This window comes from Ylistrum balloti, unplaced genomic scaffold, assembly GCF_031769215.1.
Source record: "Ylistrum balloti isolate Yb309-2 unplaced genomic scaffold, AGI_CSIRO_Ybal_v1 Utg370008, whole genome shotgun sequence".
Lineage (NCBI taxonomy): Eukaryota > Metazoa > Mollusca > Bivalvia > Pectinida > Pectinidae > Ylistrum > Ylistrum balloti.
Window position 1 is genome coordinate 1,176,292 of NW_026782082.1, and position 14,978 is coordinate 1,191,269.

The window sequence follows — 14,978 nt, forward strand, 5'->3', positions numbered from 1 at the left end:
ATGTTCATGAGTTGCTAACATTTTTCGTTGAAATAACTAGAGGCCCACAATATTGATGCTGTAAGTATGTTGTGGATATAGATCTTGTAACAAGGAGCAAGTCCTAATACTTCCAATTTCTTAATACTGTTAAAACACGTTACTTTTGATGGGTTCTCTTCTCATAAATGAAGTCACAAAATAATGACATCTTGAAAACAAAAACAAAGCAATTATAATTTGTTTAAAATAATACATTAATTATCGACCTTTTAATGAAACTGCAAAAATATGAACCATAAGGAAAACAACTTTACAGTAAATAAGAGGCTTAACGTCGCCATATTTGGGCAGCAACGTGTCGGGGTAGAGAACAGGAGTTTTCAGAGGATTTTTGTTATGATCAGACAAGTATAGTTGGAGTTCTATTTGAATCCATTCTGAACCTCGCTGTTGACAAGAGAAATGATGATTGATAAACAAGGCCATTATGTGCCCACTAGATAAACCACAAAAGACAATTTCTACATAATAGCTTTATTGAGAAATGTATAATCTACAATTATCCTGGCATGATCTATTCTAACAGTATTCCATGTTAGATCACACAAATAAAAACATTAAGGTTATGTCATGTATACCCTAGCCTCCTCACCACACAAATTTACTCTCTGTTGACAAACAGTATTGACACTATTTTCTCTCCGAGTAGAATTGCTTAAAATTAAATTGAATATCAAAAGTCTTAACTGAAATTCATTTTGCATGAAAAAATGACTTGTGCACTTGAATTGATGCATAAAATTTGTTTAAAATTCTTATTTTTTGTTTTTAATGTTACTCATTTGACTATAAAAAAAGACGTGTGGATCAGAGTTAGTTTTTTTGTTTTTTTTTAACTTCACATAACAATGCAAGCCATACAACGTATATATTAAATTTTTTGTATCTATCACAGATAATTTGTTAGGATTTTAACCACAGACTAATTCTTACACAGCAAGAAAATCTTTTATTAACAAGTGCACTATACTATGATCTAAATTTCTAAAAAAAATATACTAATTATAAATTTATTTTATTTTTTGTTAAAAAAATTCTTTAAATCTTATTTGTCTTCAGTGTAAATTGTCAAAATAATTTAGTTTTTCTTTAAGTCACTTGTTCCTTTAGAGTTATCTCCCTTGTTTCCGTTTAGACTATGCCATTATCTTCCTTTGTTTCTCTTTATTATAAAGTACCCCTTTGCCATTTCTCACAAATACAATTACCAGGTACTGAGTTAAAGTTATCTCCCTTGTTTTTTCTTAACATTTAGTTATCACCATCGTTTCTTTTTGGCTATAGAGTGATCTCCCCTGTTTATTTTGCTAATATCACTGATCACCCTTGTTTCTCTTATTACTTTATCGTTATCTCCATTTTTTTCTCCAACAACTTTATAATTATCTCTCTTCTTTCTCTGACTGCTATATGGTTATCTCCCCTTTTTTCTGCTTACAAAATGTAAAATAACACAGAAGTTTCCACACATCAGTATTCTTGATACTTTACAGTACCTAAAATTGAGCAATCTTCTTTATCACAATATTGTAGTTACAAAGGATGTTTCCTTATTAAACGTGTAAACTGTAAGGCATCACCTATGGTTGTACACTGGCATTATTTAGAGATGTAATCAAGGGGGGAAAATGAAAGAAAGAAAAAATGAAATTCATCTTTAAAAGTGGTACTGAAGCTCATATGCAAATTACAATTTTTTACATTAAACTATATTTTGAAAAATGTGAATAAATCTGAAATGAAATACACTGTAACAGTATAATTTTAGATTTAGTCTATTAAATATCCTAAGGAGATTTGTTTCCTTGATTAACAGAATACAGAGGTATGCTATTACCACTAGTGGTTATCAAATAAATTTGATTAGCAAATTAAAATACAAGCTACTTCTGGAATGTGCATCAGGCCTATAGCAATATCAAATGGACATACATATGTACATATATTTATACAGAAAAAAAATGCAACACATTAAAAAGCTCATGAGTATGTATTAACTAAATACAAATTTGATCGTTAGTTATCTACTTATCAAAAAACAGGTAACCACATGCTTACAGCGAAAGTATGTCAAAATCAGGTATCATGTCAACAAAACCTGGTGTCCTTACAAACATCCATACCTTGACTCCTGCCCTGCCCCCTGATAATCAAATAAAATTATAAAACAATAATGTAAATTCAGTTTCAGAAAACTGCTATTTTAACTCGTACAATTATTTCATAATGTAAAATAAACCCTGTCTGAGACAATATTCCACAAAGCTTTTTATTTTTTCTGCAAAAAAAAAAAAAAAAAAAATTGAAAAATAAAAATTTAACGCTCTGATTTTACTATGAACTTAAAGCCCTGACATCTGAAGACAAAATTTCTTACACGTATTGATTTCCTGGAAGTAAGCAATGGGTATCATTTAGAATGAAATGTAGTCATATTTTAAATGTTTGAATGTTTTGCTCAATGTAATTAATTCACTTATTTTTTCCTACTCTTCTGATTATTATATTAACTAGATAAAAATAAAAACATTACTCAATATAGGATTATCATTTCAGTCAACTTAAGTAATTATTTTAACTGATCAAAGATACATATGGTAATCTAATACACATTTATCATGAAAAAAATAATCTCTTACTACCACAATCCTCGACAACTATCAGCACTTACACATCAATCAGTAGACTGGTGAAAACTACAAAAACACAGGTCAGAAAGCATTTACCAGTCTGAGGTTGGCTACATTTATTATTTACTAACTTGAAAAAAAAAACTATATACAAAAGTTGCCAAAAGTTCCTTTTACCATCCCATAAAACTTTTTCACACAGTGTTGAATTTGTCTTGAAATGATAAAAACATACATCTCAAGTTTCACCTCAAACTTGGCTTTCATTATTTTCACCTTGTGGGTGAAATTGGTGAAAGTGAAATTGCAAGGAAAGTTTCCTTGTATAAGGTAATTAGGTACACATAAACTCAATAGTCTTCTATATCTTTTTCAAGACAGTTTGGCCCCATACATCATCATAATCCAACCTAAGTTTAACTCAGATCTGTGCTGATTTTCTAAGGCAAAACATCTAAAGTGACCTTTCCGCATATTCTTGTATAAACATCTGAATTCTGACGGCAGTTATCACCAGCAAAGTAAACAAATCATAGTAAATAATGTTAAGAAAAAAATATGAGATTGACTGAAAAAAACCAAATGTACATCTTAAAGGCAATGTTAACAAAAATTATATACAACATAATAAAAACATTTGATTTTGTTAATATATTGGTATCCATATTTAGGCTTTGTTACGATCTACCCTACGACACAGTAAAAGCTTGGTGTACTATTAATAATCATCAAGAAAAATGAAAATTACAGAAATTGGACGGATGTTTCATTAAGATCATGTCATGTCATATCATAAAAACAAATTAAAATATGATTTTCATTTAAAAAGATATGATTTGTGTATATATATCCATGTATATTGTAGAAAGGTTATCACAGAAAAGCAATCAGCATGAATGTTATTCTGACAAACTGTAATGTACATAAGCCCTGCCTTTCTCATGTGAGAAATAGTATCTTACACTTCAGTTTTTTAAATTTTAATAGACCTCATTAAAATTGACTTAAATAAGGTTAACAGCAGTTTCAAACATTTTTGTCCCCTTTTGCCACAATAGGAAGATTACACGAGGCTTGTGAGCCAATTCAAAATTTATGGACGTAGTTGTCTCCCTTTGAGAACCAGTCCTTCATCACAGACTTTTGAGGCTTCTATAGATATCACTGTTTGCATGTTAAATATGGACGGAAGAGTTAGAAAATAGATGTATTGATATAATAAACCAAACATTTATTAATATAATATTATTTGAACATCTTAACATGAAAATAGAAGTTAAACATTTCAGTATCTATACAACAGAGGTTACAGCTAATAGTTTCATATATAATGCTAATTCTGAAAGAGAGGTCTAAAAGTTCAAGTTTTCTAAAAGTTCATGAGTTTATAAATTTTGGTAAATAAGAAAAGAAAACTTGCCTGTGTGTATAAATAGCACACAATGCAAAATGATCTTTTAAAATAAAGAAACACTAAGAAAGAGATAAGTTATATCAGATATGTCTACCAAAATATCCTAAAAAGGCACCAAATACTTTATCCGAGGTTGTTACCGATAGATATAAGTCACTCTAGCAATATAGGTCAGTCTATCAGGCCATCTGCTGCCTCTTTTTGTGAGCCTCATTACTCAAACCAAGAAACTTTTTAATATCACTACGGACATCATCAGGAATATTATTCCCTGGGAAAATAGTGACCTCTAAAATACTTGGGTTATCTTTTACAAGGTCTCTCAACATTTTTCCACCTTTTGCAGTGATACCAACATCCTCAAGTTCCAGAGTCTGTAGCGTTTGATTTGTTCGGAGTCCCTCAACAATGGCTTCGATCCCTTCATCTCCAATGTTGTTGAAATCTAAGGACAATGTCTGTAGTGTTTTGTTTTTCTTAAGAGCTATTCCAAGTTTTTTCCATCCCTCCAAACCCACAGCCTTATTGCCATTGAGATTTAAGGTTCTTAACGTCGTGTTCTTTTCAAGGAAGGTCGCGACCTTACTCATGCCATTGTCTCCCATGCTTGTGTCTCCGAGGTCCAGCTCTCGTAGGTTGATCTCGCCTTTATCATCATCATCACCATCAGCTATGTCCAAGAGGCCCATTAGTAAATTTTTCACTCCTTTGTCACCAAGTGGGTTACCATGGACACTGTTATGATAATAATGGATATTTTATAAGTGTTATCACCACCTTATTCTGTAAGAAGCCCATACCAGGAAATAAGCCCACATCATATTTACTGCTGTTTGGTAAAATTTCTAGCAAATGTTTTTTTAATTGTCCTGTAATAAGCCCACCCATATTTACTGACGTTTGGTAAAAGTTTTAGCAAATATTCTTTCAATTGTCCTGCCTACCCATATCTATTGCTATTCAGTAAAAGTTCTGACAAATTTTTGTGCCATTATCCTGTAATAAGCACATCACTGTATTGGAAGCCATGAGCTTATTGAATGATATCTTTATTTTAATGATACTAAACTGTATTCACACTGAATTTTAAATGTCGTTCTTTATCTTACTTAATAAATGTATACCAATTTATCAGCATCTTTAAAGTTCATAGTGCATGGAAAATGTCAATGTAAAGTGCTTTCATTCAGGGCTAAAATAAAAAATAGAGAAGTGAGAGATTGAGAGATGGTTATGATCATTTGAGGAGTGAGAGACAGTTTAGATCACTTGAGGAGTGAGAGATGGTTTAGATCACTTGAGGAGTGAGAGATGGTTTAGATCACATGAGAAGTGAGAGACGGTTAAGATCACTTGAGGAGTGAGAGACAGTTTAGATCCCTTGAGGAGTGAGAGACAGTTTAGATCACTTGAGAAGTGAGAGATGGTTTAGATCACATGAGAAGTGTTTAGATCACTTGAGAAGTGAGAGATGGTTTAGATCACTTGAGAAGTGAGAGATGGTTTAGATCACTTGAGGAGTGAGAGACTGTTTAGATCACTTGAGGAGTGAGAGACAGTTTAGATCACTTGAGAAGTGAGAGATGGTTTAGATCACTTGAGGAGTGAGAGATGGTTTAGATCACTTGAGAAGTGAGAGATGGTTTAGATCACTTGAGAAGTGAGAGATGGTTTAGATCACTTGAGGAGTGAGAGATGGTTTAGATCACTTTAGATCACTTAAAAAAGAGAAATTATTTCAGTTACTTACAGTAATATTTCTATAGAAGATTTCTCCCCCAATAAATCAGCTAGATCAGCAGCCGCAGAGTCTCCAAGCTTGTTCAGGTTCAAGTTCAGCATCTGGTGCGAACAATAAAACGGTCGTTAAAGAAAAGTTTTATTTAGGCAAAAATATCATAAAATAATGCCACTAAAGAAATTTCTCATCACAAAATGGACTCGAATGTGAGAATCTACATCTGTTATATTGTTTATGTCATCTAAAATCTTACTAAGAATTCAAGTCCTTGTGATATATGTTGGACTCGCTGTTTTACTGCTAAGTCGATAAAGGGACACCATTTTGTTATGACATCACAATTACTTTGATATACAGGTGGGTCAGGAAATCACATGATATTGGTTTATTAGAACTGTGTTATGTGACAAAACATTAACTGGTCAGAAGTCGAGACAAACCTTTACGTCTGATTCTGTGCTCTCAATGCTATCAACCACTTTGTCAAACTTGTCATCATCAATACCACAGTTCCTCAAACAAATAGACTTGATGCTTTTTGATTTCTCAATGTAGGAACCCAGCTCTTTCACCTGTCAATGGATACAAGCTATAGTCAATACGACGTTTGTGCTACATAATATGGATGGTTATACAAGACACACAAAACTCCATACAGGGGAAGAGAGGGTTATACAAGACACACAAAACTCCATACAGGGGAAGAGAGGGTTATACAAGACACACAAAACTCCATACAGGGGAAGACTTTGTCTACTGTTTACAGAGGGTCATACAAGACAAAACACACAAATGAATAACACTTTTCTATACAATTATAGAGTAAGGTACAGTTGAGCCAAATAATGAATTAAACCATATCATACAGATGTTCCATCCTTCTAGGACTCATCAGTAATGTTAATTAAAGCCTGAATTTTAAACCTTAGTGGTGACAGAGGAAAATCAAAACTGACTGAAGGAAATGTCAAAATTAGGAGGTGCACTAGCCACATAATTCAATAAATTTCGTAATTTTTTTACATTTGAGGAAAAAATATGTACATAATACTTAGTATAGTAAAATGATTTTTGTAATATTTACAATTAAATTTCAGCATAACCGAATGAATTTTTTTATTTTTGTTTTGTTTTGCATAATGTATAGTGAATATTCTCTATTTGATTGCAATCTCACAATGTATACATTATTGAATTCAATTGTTATTTTCTTTGTAAAGGACTCTCAGTCTTGAAAATAATTACACCGTTAGATTGCTGTGTACCTGTTCTGTGGTTAGTGCTATAGCACTCAGCTCTATGTCTGTCTCCCCGACAACTTTAGGTAGAATGCTGCCCTCTAGTGGTTGTCCAGGTTTTACACCGATCTTAGACAGGTACGCTGATTTGATGGGACCAGTGTCTGTCACACCGTCGGGATCATTACCTGAAAAAATAACATGTGAAAGGTAATTACCATATTTGTCATGCAAGATACCAAGGGCACCAAGACCAAAGTTTGGGAGTGGGCTTATTACCTAGACACTGCAATAGCATTGGTCTTGTTAAATTGATATGGGTGGGCTTATTACCAAATATGGACCTATAGCTCTATATATATGGTACCACCTGCTTGTAGGTAAGGACTGTTACAAAACAAGCTTCATCAGGATTAGAGTTTCTTCACACCTGTTTCAGAGAAAAAATTCACTTACACATAAGTCAAAACTTTCAACTGCAGCGCTAGTATTTTCACTGCTTTGTCAAAAATTTAAAAAAATAACTTTATACGGAAAGTATTATGCAATAAGTCCAGGGATTGGCTCATCGACAAATAAAAGTTTAGCTTATTGTAGAACAATAAAGCAGCAGTTTTGGTAATCCTTGTGAACAGTTAGAGATAAGACAGAGCTTATTGTTACGTGTGGGTAGTATCAGTACTATAGAGACTTTTCCCTACTCTCTTGGAAACAGCCTTTTATCCCACTTTGTGAAAAACAGTGATCATTTGGGAAGGAATTTTTAAGGAGTAACAATTTTTTGCCATATTTTGACATAAACTGAAATGGAAATGGGGCCATTTTTCAGTGCAACAGCCTACCCTCCCTTCCCCCCTCCCCCCACCCCCCGAAAAAAATAGCCAGACTTTGACTTCACAACCAACAAAATTTGAAAGAAGCAAATTCCTCTTTTTTAAAATGAGATATGGCAATTAAGGGTATTGATTATCTAATTAAAAAATCTGAATTCTGATAAAGTGCCTTTGATTTGTACATACCACCATGCATATTGTCTGTGTCAGTTCCACTGCCGAACACATTGAACTTGGTGCCATCACTCTCGCTAACCACATGAGGAGCATCACTGTCTGTCAAGGCAAAATTGGCTTTGGGAGGGTCTAGTTTTGTGGAATCTGATATCAAAAATAGAATCATTGATAGTGCAAAGTATAACAGACATAAAAACAATTTCAAATAAGTCAGTCTCCATATTAAATGTGTTCAAAATAGATAGTTTACTTCATTCCATAATACAACCATATAGACATATCTAATGAATATAGATCAGCTAATTAATTAATTAATTTTCTTCATTCTAAATTTTACACATATTCTTATTTCAATGACTAAACATCCAAGGTTGTTTTTATTCCTAAATCAAGAACACCATGCAGACAAGACCCAATAATTCAGCCCTAAAGTTCTGATAGAGGGTGAGGGTGGGGGTGGGGGTGTTTTGTCGTTTATTTTTGAGAACACAAGGAGATATACCTTCTGATTTAGTTCCGTATTTCATCCATGGAGTGTCATCCCTTGATTCAAGTTTGAGGCTTACTATTTGTGACTTGTCTGATCTTTTTTCTTTTTTCTTGAGATTTGCACAGTTTCTGATAGTTATTGTCAGTGAGTAAGTAAAAGCAAGGTTTCTAGCTAGTGAAAGGTTACATATATTAGAGTGAGCTTCAGTTAGTGATAGTGAACTTTTTGAAATAGAAAGCAGTATTAGATAATCTATCTTTACAATATGTAGGAAGAGTGAGCCCCATTTAGAGACAACTGGTAAAATTGAACATTTTTTCAAAATAAAAGAAGGAGTGATCTCCCTTTAGTAGCTAAAGACAAGAGTGATGTCCCTTTTGCAGATAGTGGCCCGAGTGAGCTCCCATGTGTAGCTATGGGTGAGCTCCATAACAACAATTATTTTCAATGTATCAAATAAATAATAATCATGCCATGTGAGAATTAAATTAGACTTAAGAGCTTCATGCCAAAATGCTGACGTTTGCATTAGAAAAAACAATACTTTATTATGTGTTTGAGCAGTTGTTGGAATGTGTATTAACAATTTGTAGGTTTATTGTTGTTGGCAAGGCAACGGATTGCTAAATTCATTGTTATGAGAATCTAATATTATACATAATCGGCTCAATATCGGATGTTTTTAGATCCACCACAATAGAGGAAATATGACTGTTAGTAAAACCTTATCTCCATTTCTAGCTTTTTGTGTTGATCCATATAAAAATACCAGTGAACGAACAACTTGACATTATCTAATTCGGTTTTCAATGGAACATTTCAACAATTTGATAAACACATAATTACCTATCACATCAAAATATTTCTTTGAAGCCTTTTTCCAATTGTTATCAAGATAGCAAAAGCAGCCAATTACAAAATAATGGTAATTTTAACAGCATGAAATTAAAAGTATAAACAGAAGCCATGCATCCTGATCTATTTATACAAAAATGTCCCATACATTGTTTACTTGTTTACTTCAATATGATACAAGGACCAATTTTCCTATTTTCTTAAAAATTTCTGAAGATATCTTACTTAATTTTCGTCACCTAAACCTCTTTAATTTTCCAAACACATCACTGAACCAAAGTTGAAAGTGTATCAAGATTTCACAACAGTACACTCAGATATTTGGATATAACCAAATGCTTTTTTGTGTTATCATATGTTAAATTGATATGACAGAAGTCCCTTTTTCCTGCATGCAGTTTAATACAGTAAAATTACAAAGTTTTCCATGAACTAAAGTGGTTAAGACTGGCTATGCATAAATAAAAGAAAATTATCTTTAAAGCAAAAATGTGATGTGATAATGTTACGGTCTAGTTGAAGAAATTTGGGCTTCGTTTGAAAACAGCTGGGTCAAGTTTGCCTGTGGAGAAAATAGTATTAAATGTTATGAATTATTAGGCACCTCATCAGTGGACATATAGTACTGCTTGTGATTATGTTTTTCCATTTTCTTGGTTTTTTCCCTTAATATATAGCTTTATAATTATCAGGTGACAAAGTAACACTTCATCAGGAAATGTATAAATATTTAATAGATCATTCTCAGGTCCAGAGAGATTTTTTTACATTGTTTCCCATTAAATCTTCTTCTTATAGGCATTAAACCCCATCATTTATATTTTATATAATATAGTTAAATTATATAAAAAAAAAAAGTCAGAAATGAGTTGGGGAAAAAATGGAAAAAATCCTTTTATCTTTTCCCCTTCAACCATATTCTGTTAGCAAACTGCTGTATTACAGACTTAAATGGAAAAACGTAAGGAAAAAAAAGACGAAAGCATGTTAGTATTCATTGTTCAATAGAAAGGAAGGCTGTAACAGTTAGACAGTAGAAAGACAATTTTAAGTAACAAATTGTGGGTGGACACAATGTAAGGTCTGTTCTGAAACATTGGCTGGATAATGTACAACACAAACATTTAGAGCTACAGTTCCTTAAATAGCTTAGGTCAAGTTAAAAATCAAGATTAATATCAAACAACCGCAAATGTTAAGCCCCTAACTCTATGATTTTAGATTTGGTACTTGGCTTTGATTAATTTTAGTTTTTAAAAGCAAACAGTTTTATAACATATTAAAGAAAAGAGAAATTAAAATTCACTTCATGACACACAAGTCATGCTTACATATGGCAGTAAATTAATAATTTTTTTAAACATCATTCATATCTGTATATAACCACTGTGTGGTGTTTTTAACAGACTGTGATATCAAAATGGCTGCTTAAAATCTATACACGGAGGTTAAAATACTCAATAATTTCTCTCGGTACTTTGATGTCAAAATACCTGCTTTCATTACTCTCAGTAATTTGACATCAAATACTTGCATTCAGATCTCACAGTACTGATGTCAAAATACTTGCTTTCAGTACTCTCAGTACTTTGACATCAAATACTTGCATTCAGATCTCTCAGTACTGATGTCAAAATACTTGCTCTCAGTACTCTCAATAACTTGATGTCAATAGACTTTTTCCAGCTAATGATAATCCCAATACTTAGATACTATAATAAACATTTGATTTGTATGTTGTCACTAAATGATAACCTGACTACTTAGAGGTAACCATAGTGAATCCACAAACAACTTTAAAGTATCAAAGTATCCAAGATGTTGATCAATTACAGAGAAAAAGGCATAAAGGGCAGGATTTCTAAAAGCTAGCAATTACAAGCACAACAGAGCAAAATTTCTCAAACAGTCAAAATCAGAGAAATTCGGAAGTTGCAGAGAAAATGATACGATTCAATCTTCATGAAAACACCCCAAAAACAAACAAAAATTTTAATGGATATGATATGCCCGTTTGAAAAAAAAAAAAACGCATTACAAGAATATATATAATTTGATAATTTGTTTTGAAAACATTGAATGTGACTACTTAGTACAACAACGTTTATTTACTAGTTTGGTTATAGAAGGTTATAGAACACAGATTAGGACAGATTAAACTGTGCAAATTATATTCTTAAATCAAATATACACTTATAAAGGCTCCGAGGTGACGTTGGAACCTGAGAAAAGAAAAGAACAGGTAAAAACAACGGAGTTATCCTTCCAAAATTCCAGACTATTAACACACTTTTTTGATAAGTATAGATATCATTTTTACTTTTTATTGTGTTAATGATAATATTCATTTAACTTAATTTGAATTTTTTAAACATGTATTTCCTTACAGCCATGTTTAAGAACTATATATCTGTAGTAAAAAACTACAACTGAAACAAGATGTAATTGACATCATTTCATTCATTCCCGAATGTCTGTTTCTGAGAAATCATAACTGGACCTGTTTATTGCACCACTAGCTGTTGATAGACAAATTTTATAAACAGTTTTAAATCTATTATTATTTGTTTGAATTCATCATTTTAGAATGTTTACAACAACTTTTACTGTATAACTTATTTACATATACAAACAGGAAACAAACAGCACTCCTCTGTTAATATACGGATGTTAAATTAATTAGCGATTAAAATGGAAAAAATTGTTTAACTTCTGGAGAATTGAAATAAAAAGTCTTATTCAATATGTTGTAGAAAGTCTTTTAAGCTGAACTAGCATGTAATGGTAAGCTGTAACTTCAATATATGTAATTAAGAAAAAATGGCATCTTAGCACTAAACAAGCTAAAATTCTTTTCCAATGATAACAACGAAAAGAAAGAATTATGTAACTGAGCAAACACCAGTTTTTACTTTTAATATTTCATGGGTATGAACCATCATAGAAAACGTTTAATTTTTTGACGCTAATTGACCAATACGTTTGTACATCACACACCCAAGCATCAAAGGTCTTGTGTTTCAGTTAACTGTGTATGTAAGTGGCAATGTATTTGTTTGCTTTCATAAAGTCCTGACTGGTATTGAAAAAAACATTTTAGCTTTTAATTCAGAAAATAGTAAAAGTATAGTTTTAGCAACTGTTGGGCTCTGTTTGATCAAGGGAGACCACTCTAAATGGATGAATTATGCCTCTTTATTTCAAAGGCAATATTGCAGTATAATGACTTAAAATCTTCAAACTATGATGTATAATCAGAACATTTGGCCAGGAAAATTATACGAATCTAATATTTTCTTTTTTCTTTATCCTCTTTTGTTTCATTTTTGAAATATTTTTTTTACAAACTGTATTGACTGCTGTTGGGATATGGACACTTATATTCTCAAACAAATACATATTCTTTCAAGACAAAAAAATAAAATAACATAACAGAAAAATAAAAATGCAAAAATTAATTTGAAATCTTTTGTAGAATGCGATGTAAGACTGAGATTCAGAGAAATCAACTTTTCGTGTGATATATGTTTTCTTGGTCATATGGCAGCTCTGTGGTAATGATGGTTCTCTGGGGAGGAATGTTTTGGCGGAAATCTTACCTTTTTTAATTTTTTTCTTGTCGTCCTCTGTCAGTTCTGACTCACTACCAGAGCTTGAGTCACTATCACTGTCACTTCCTGAATTACTGTCAGAGTCTGTAAAAAACACAAATATTGTTTGGGGGAAAAGTTTTTTCTTCTAAACACAGATTCAAACAGAACTGAGAGGGGTAAAGCAAGAACACTGAATTTGTGCAAATAACAATAGAATTGTATGTATAGATAATATTCTACTGTAGAAACAAAACAGGGAAGGCAGAATATGTAAGGTCTGTACACACTCAAATATATACAGGCTTGTTTACTAATACAGGGGCATATTATCAGCCATATATGGGCTTATCATCAGACAAAGACGGGGTTATTATCAGACAAGGGTTGGGTTTATTATCAGACATAAGTGGGGTTATTATCAGACAAATGTGGGGTTATCATCAGACATGGGTGGGGTTATTATCAGACAAATGTGGGGTTATCATCAGACATGGGTGGGCTTATTATCAGAGATGGGTGCGGTTATCATCAGACATGGGTGGGGTAATCATCAGACAAGGGTGGGGTCATCATCAGACAAGGGTGGGGTCATCATCAGACAAGGGTGGGGTCATCATCAGACAAGGGTGGGCTTATCATCAGACAAGGGTGGGGATATCATCAGACATGGGTGGGGTCATCATCAGACATGGGTGGGGTCATCATCAGACAATGGTGGGGTCATCATCAGACAAGGGTGGGCTTATCATCAGACAAGGGTGGGGTCATCATCAGACATGGGTGGGATCATCATCAGACAAGGGTGGGGTCATCATCAGACAAGGGTGGGGTCATCATCAGACAAGGGTGGGCTTATCATCAGACAAGGGTGGGCTTATCATCAGCCAACGGTTAAGTTTACATCAGGCATGGGATGATTATCATTAGATATGGTGGGTTATCAACAGACATGGTTGGGGTTATCATGCATGGGTTGATTAAGGGGTGAATATTTTGTAATTAACAGAGACTATTGGGTACTGGAGGCTGTATCACTGACTTCCATAGCTTAACACATGCATTTCAGTACCAGGGTCGGTGTTTTGGGTTATTGGAGGCCTTATTAGAGTTAGGAGATATTTCTGAGAATGTTTTAAACTTAAATCTCACTCTTTTTAGGAATGTTTTGGTGAGGTCTGACAAAAAAAAACTTTGTAATTATATCACTTGCTAAAATATCTGGAAACTTGTCTATAGTAACCAACTAGAGAGATTTTAAAGAAAAAGACCAAACTTTATACAAATATGTCTTACCATCTTCACTTGGGATAATTTTCTGTACAGATCTCTGTTCGCTTACGACCAGGCTTGGGTTATTTTGGGCTAGTAACCTATACACAGGGAAGGTCTGTTGAATACTTGTCCGTGCACAATACACCTGAACTTCCTGCAGGTGCCACGTCGGTTTCTCTCCACTACAGTCATGCCCGATTTCAATGTCTTTTATAGGACTATAAATTCCGTAAAGTTTCTTGGAAAATTTGTGCCTCTGACCACGTCCAAATTTTCCATTTCTAAGCCAAATTTTTTCACTTGACATGTTATTTGTGCCGTTAATTATAAGATAGACGTTAGCGTCCGTTTCTGCTGAGGGTTTGTCAGATGTTACCGTGGTAATTATAAAGGTCTCATCTAGAATAAAAAAAGTTTTGAAAATTATTCTTAAATCTTTATTATCTTTAAAACCTTTTTTTTTCCAAATTTCAGAAAGTCATTTTGAAAATCTTTTATTATTTTTATATGTTAATTGCTTTCTGATTCAAACCTGAATTTCAAAATATAACTTACTAACTATCCAATCAAAAAGGACCTTGGTTATCCAGAAGACAAAACGTATGTAACATAATTGTAGACAAATAAATACCAAATTGCTGTGAGATGTTCAAACAAAAGGAAATAAAATTTGGTGGCAATACGATACATTAG

The 14,978-nt window shown here is 32.9% G+C and overlaps 1 protein-coding gene across 1 annotated transcript in view; it reads right to left on the reverse strand.

Annotated features, from left to right (window-relative positions):
- Window positions 1-4,265: 4,265 nt before the first annotated feature.
- LOC132548296 (serine-rich adhesin for platelets-like) overlaps window positions 4,266-14,978 on the reverse strand; it is a 76,365-nt gene continuing 65,652 nt past the window's right edge. The window contains exons 19-25 of the mRNA XM_060212151.1: window positions 14,307-14,684; window positions 13,020-13,115; window positions 8,085-8,219; window positions 7,093-7,253; window positions 6,268-6,399; window positions 5,837-5,928; window positions 4,266-4,821 (exon numbers count right to left, since the gene is read on the reverse strand). Of these exons, the coding sequence (XP_060068134.1) occupies window positions 4,266-4,821; window positions 5,837-5,928; window positions 6,268-6,399; window positions 7,093-7,253; window positions 8,085-8,219; window positions 13,020-13,115; window positions 14,307-14,684 (1,550 nt within the window). The remainder of the gene's footprint in view (window positions 4,822-5,836; window positions 5,929-6,267; window positions 6,400-7,092; window positions 7,254-8,084; window positions 8,220-13,019; window positions 13,116-14,306; window positions 14,685-14,978) is intronic.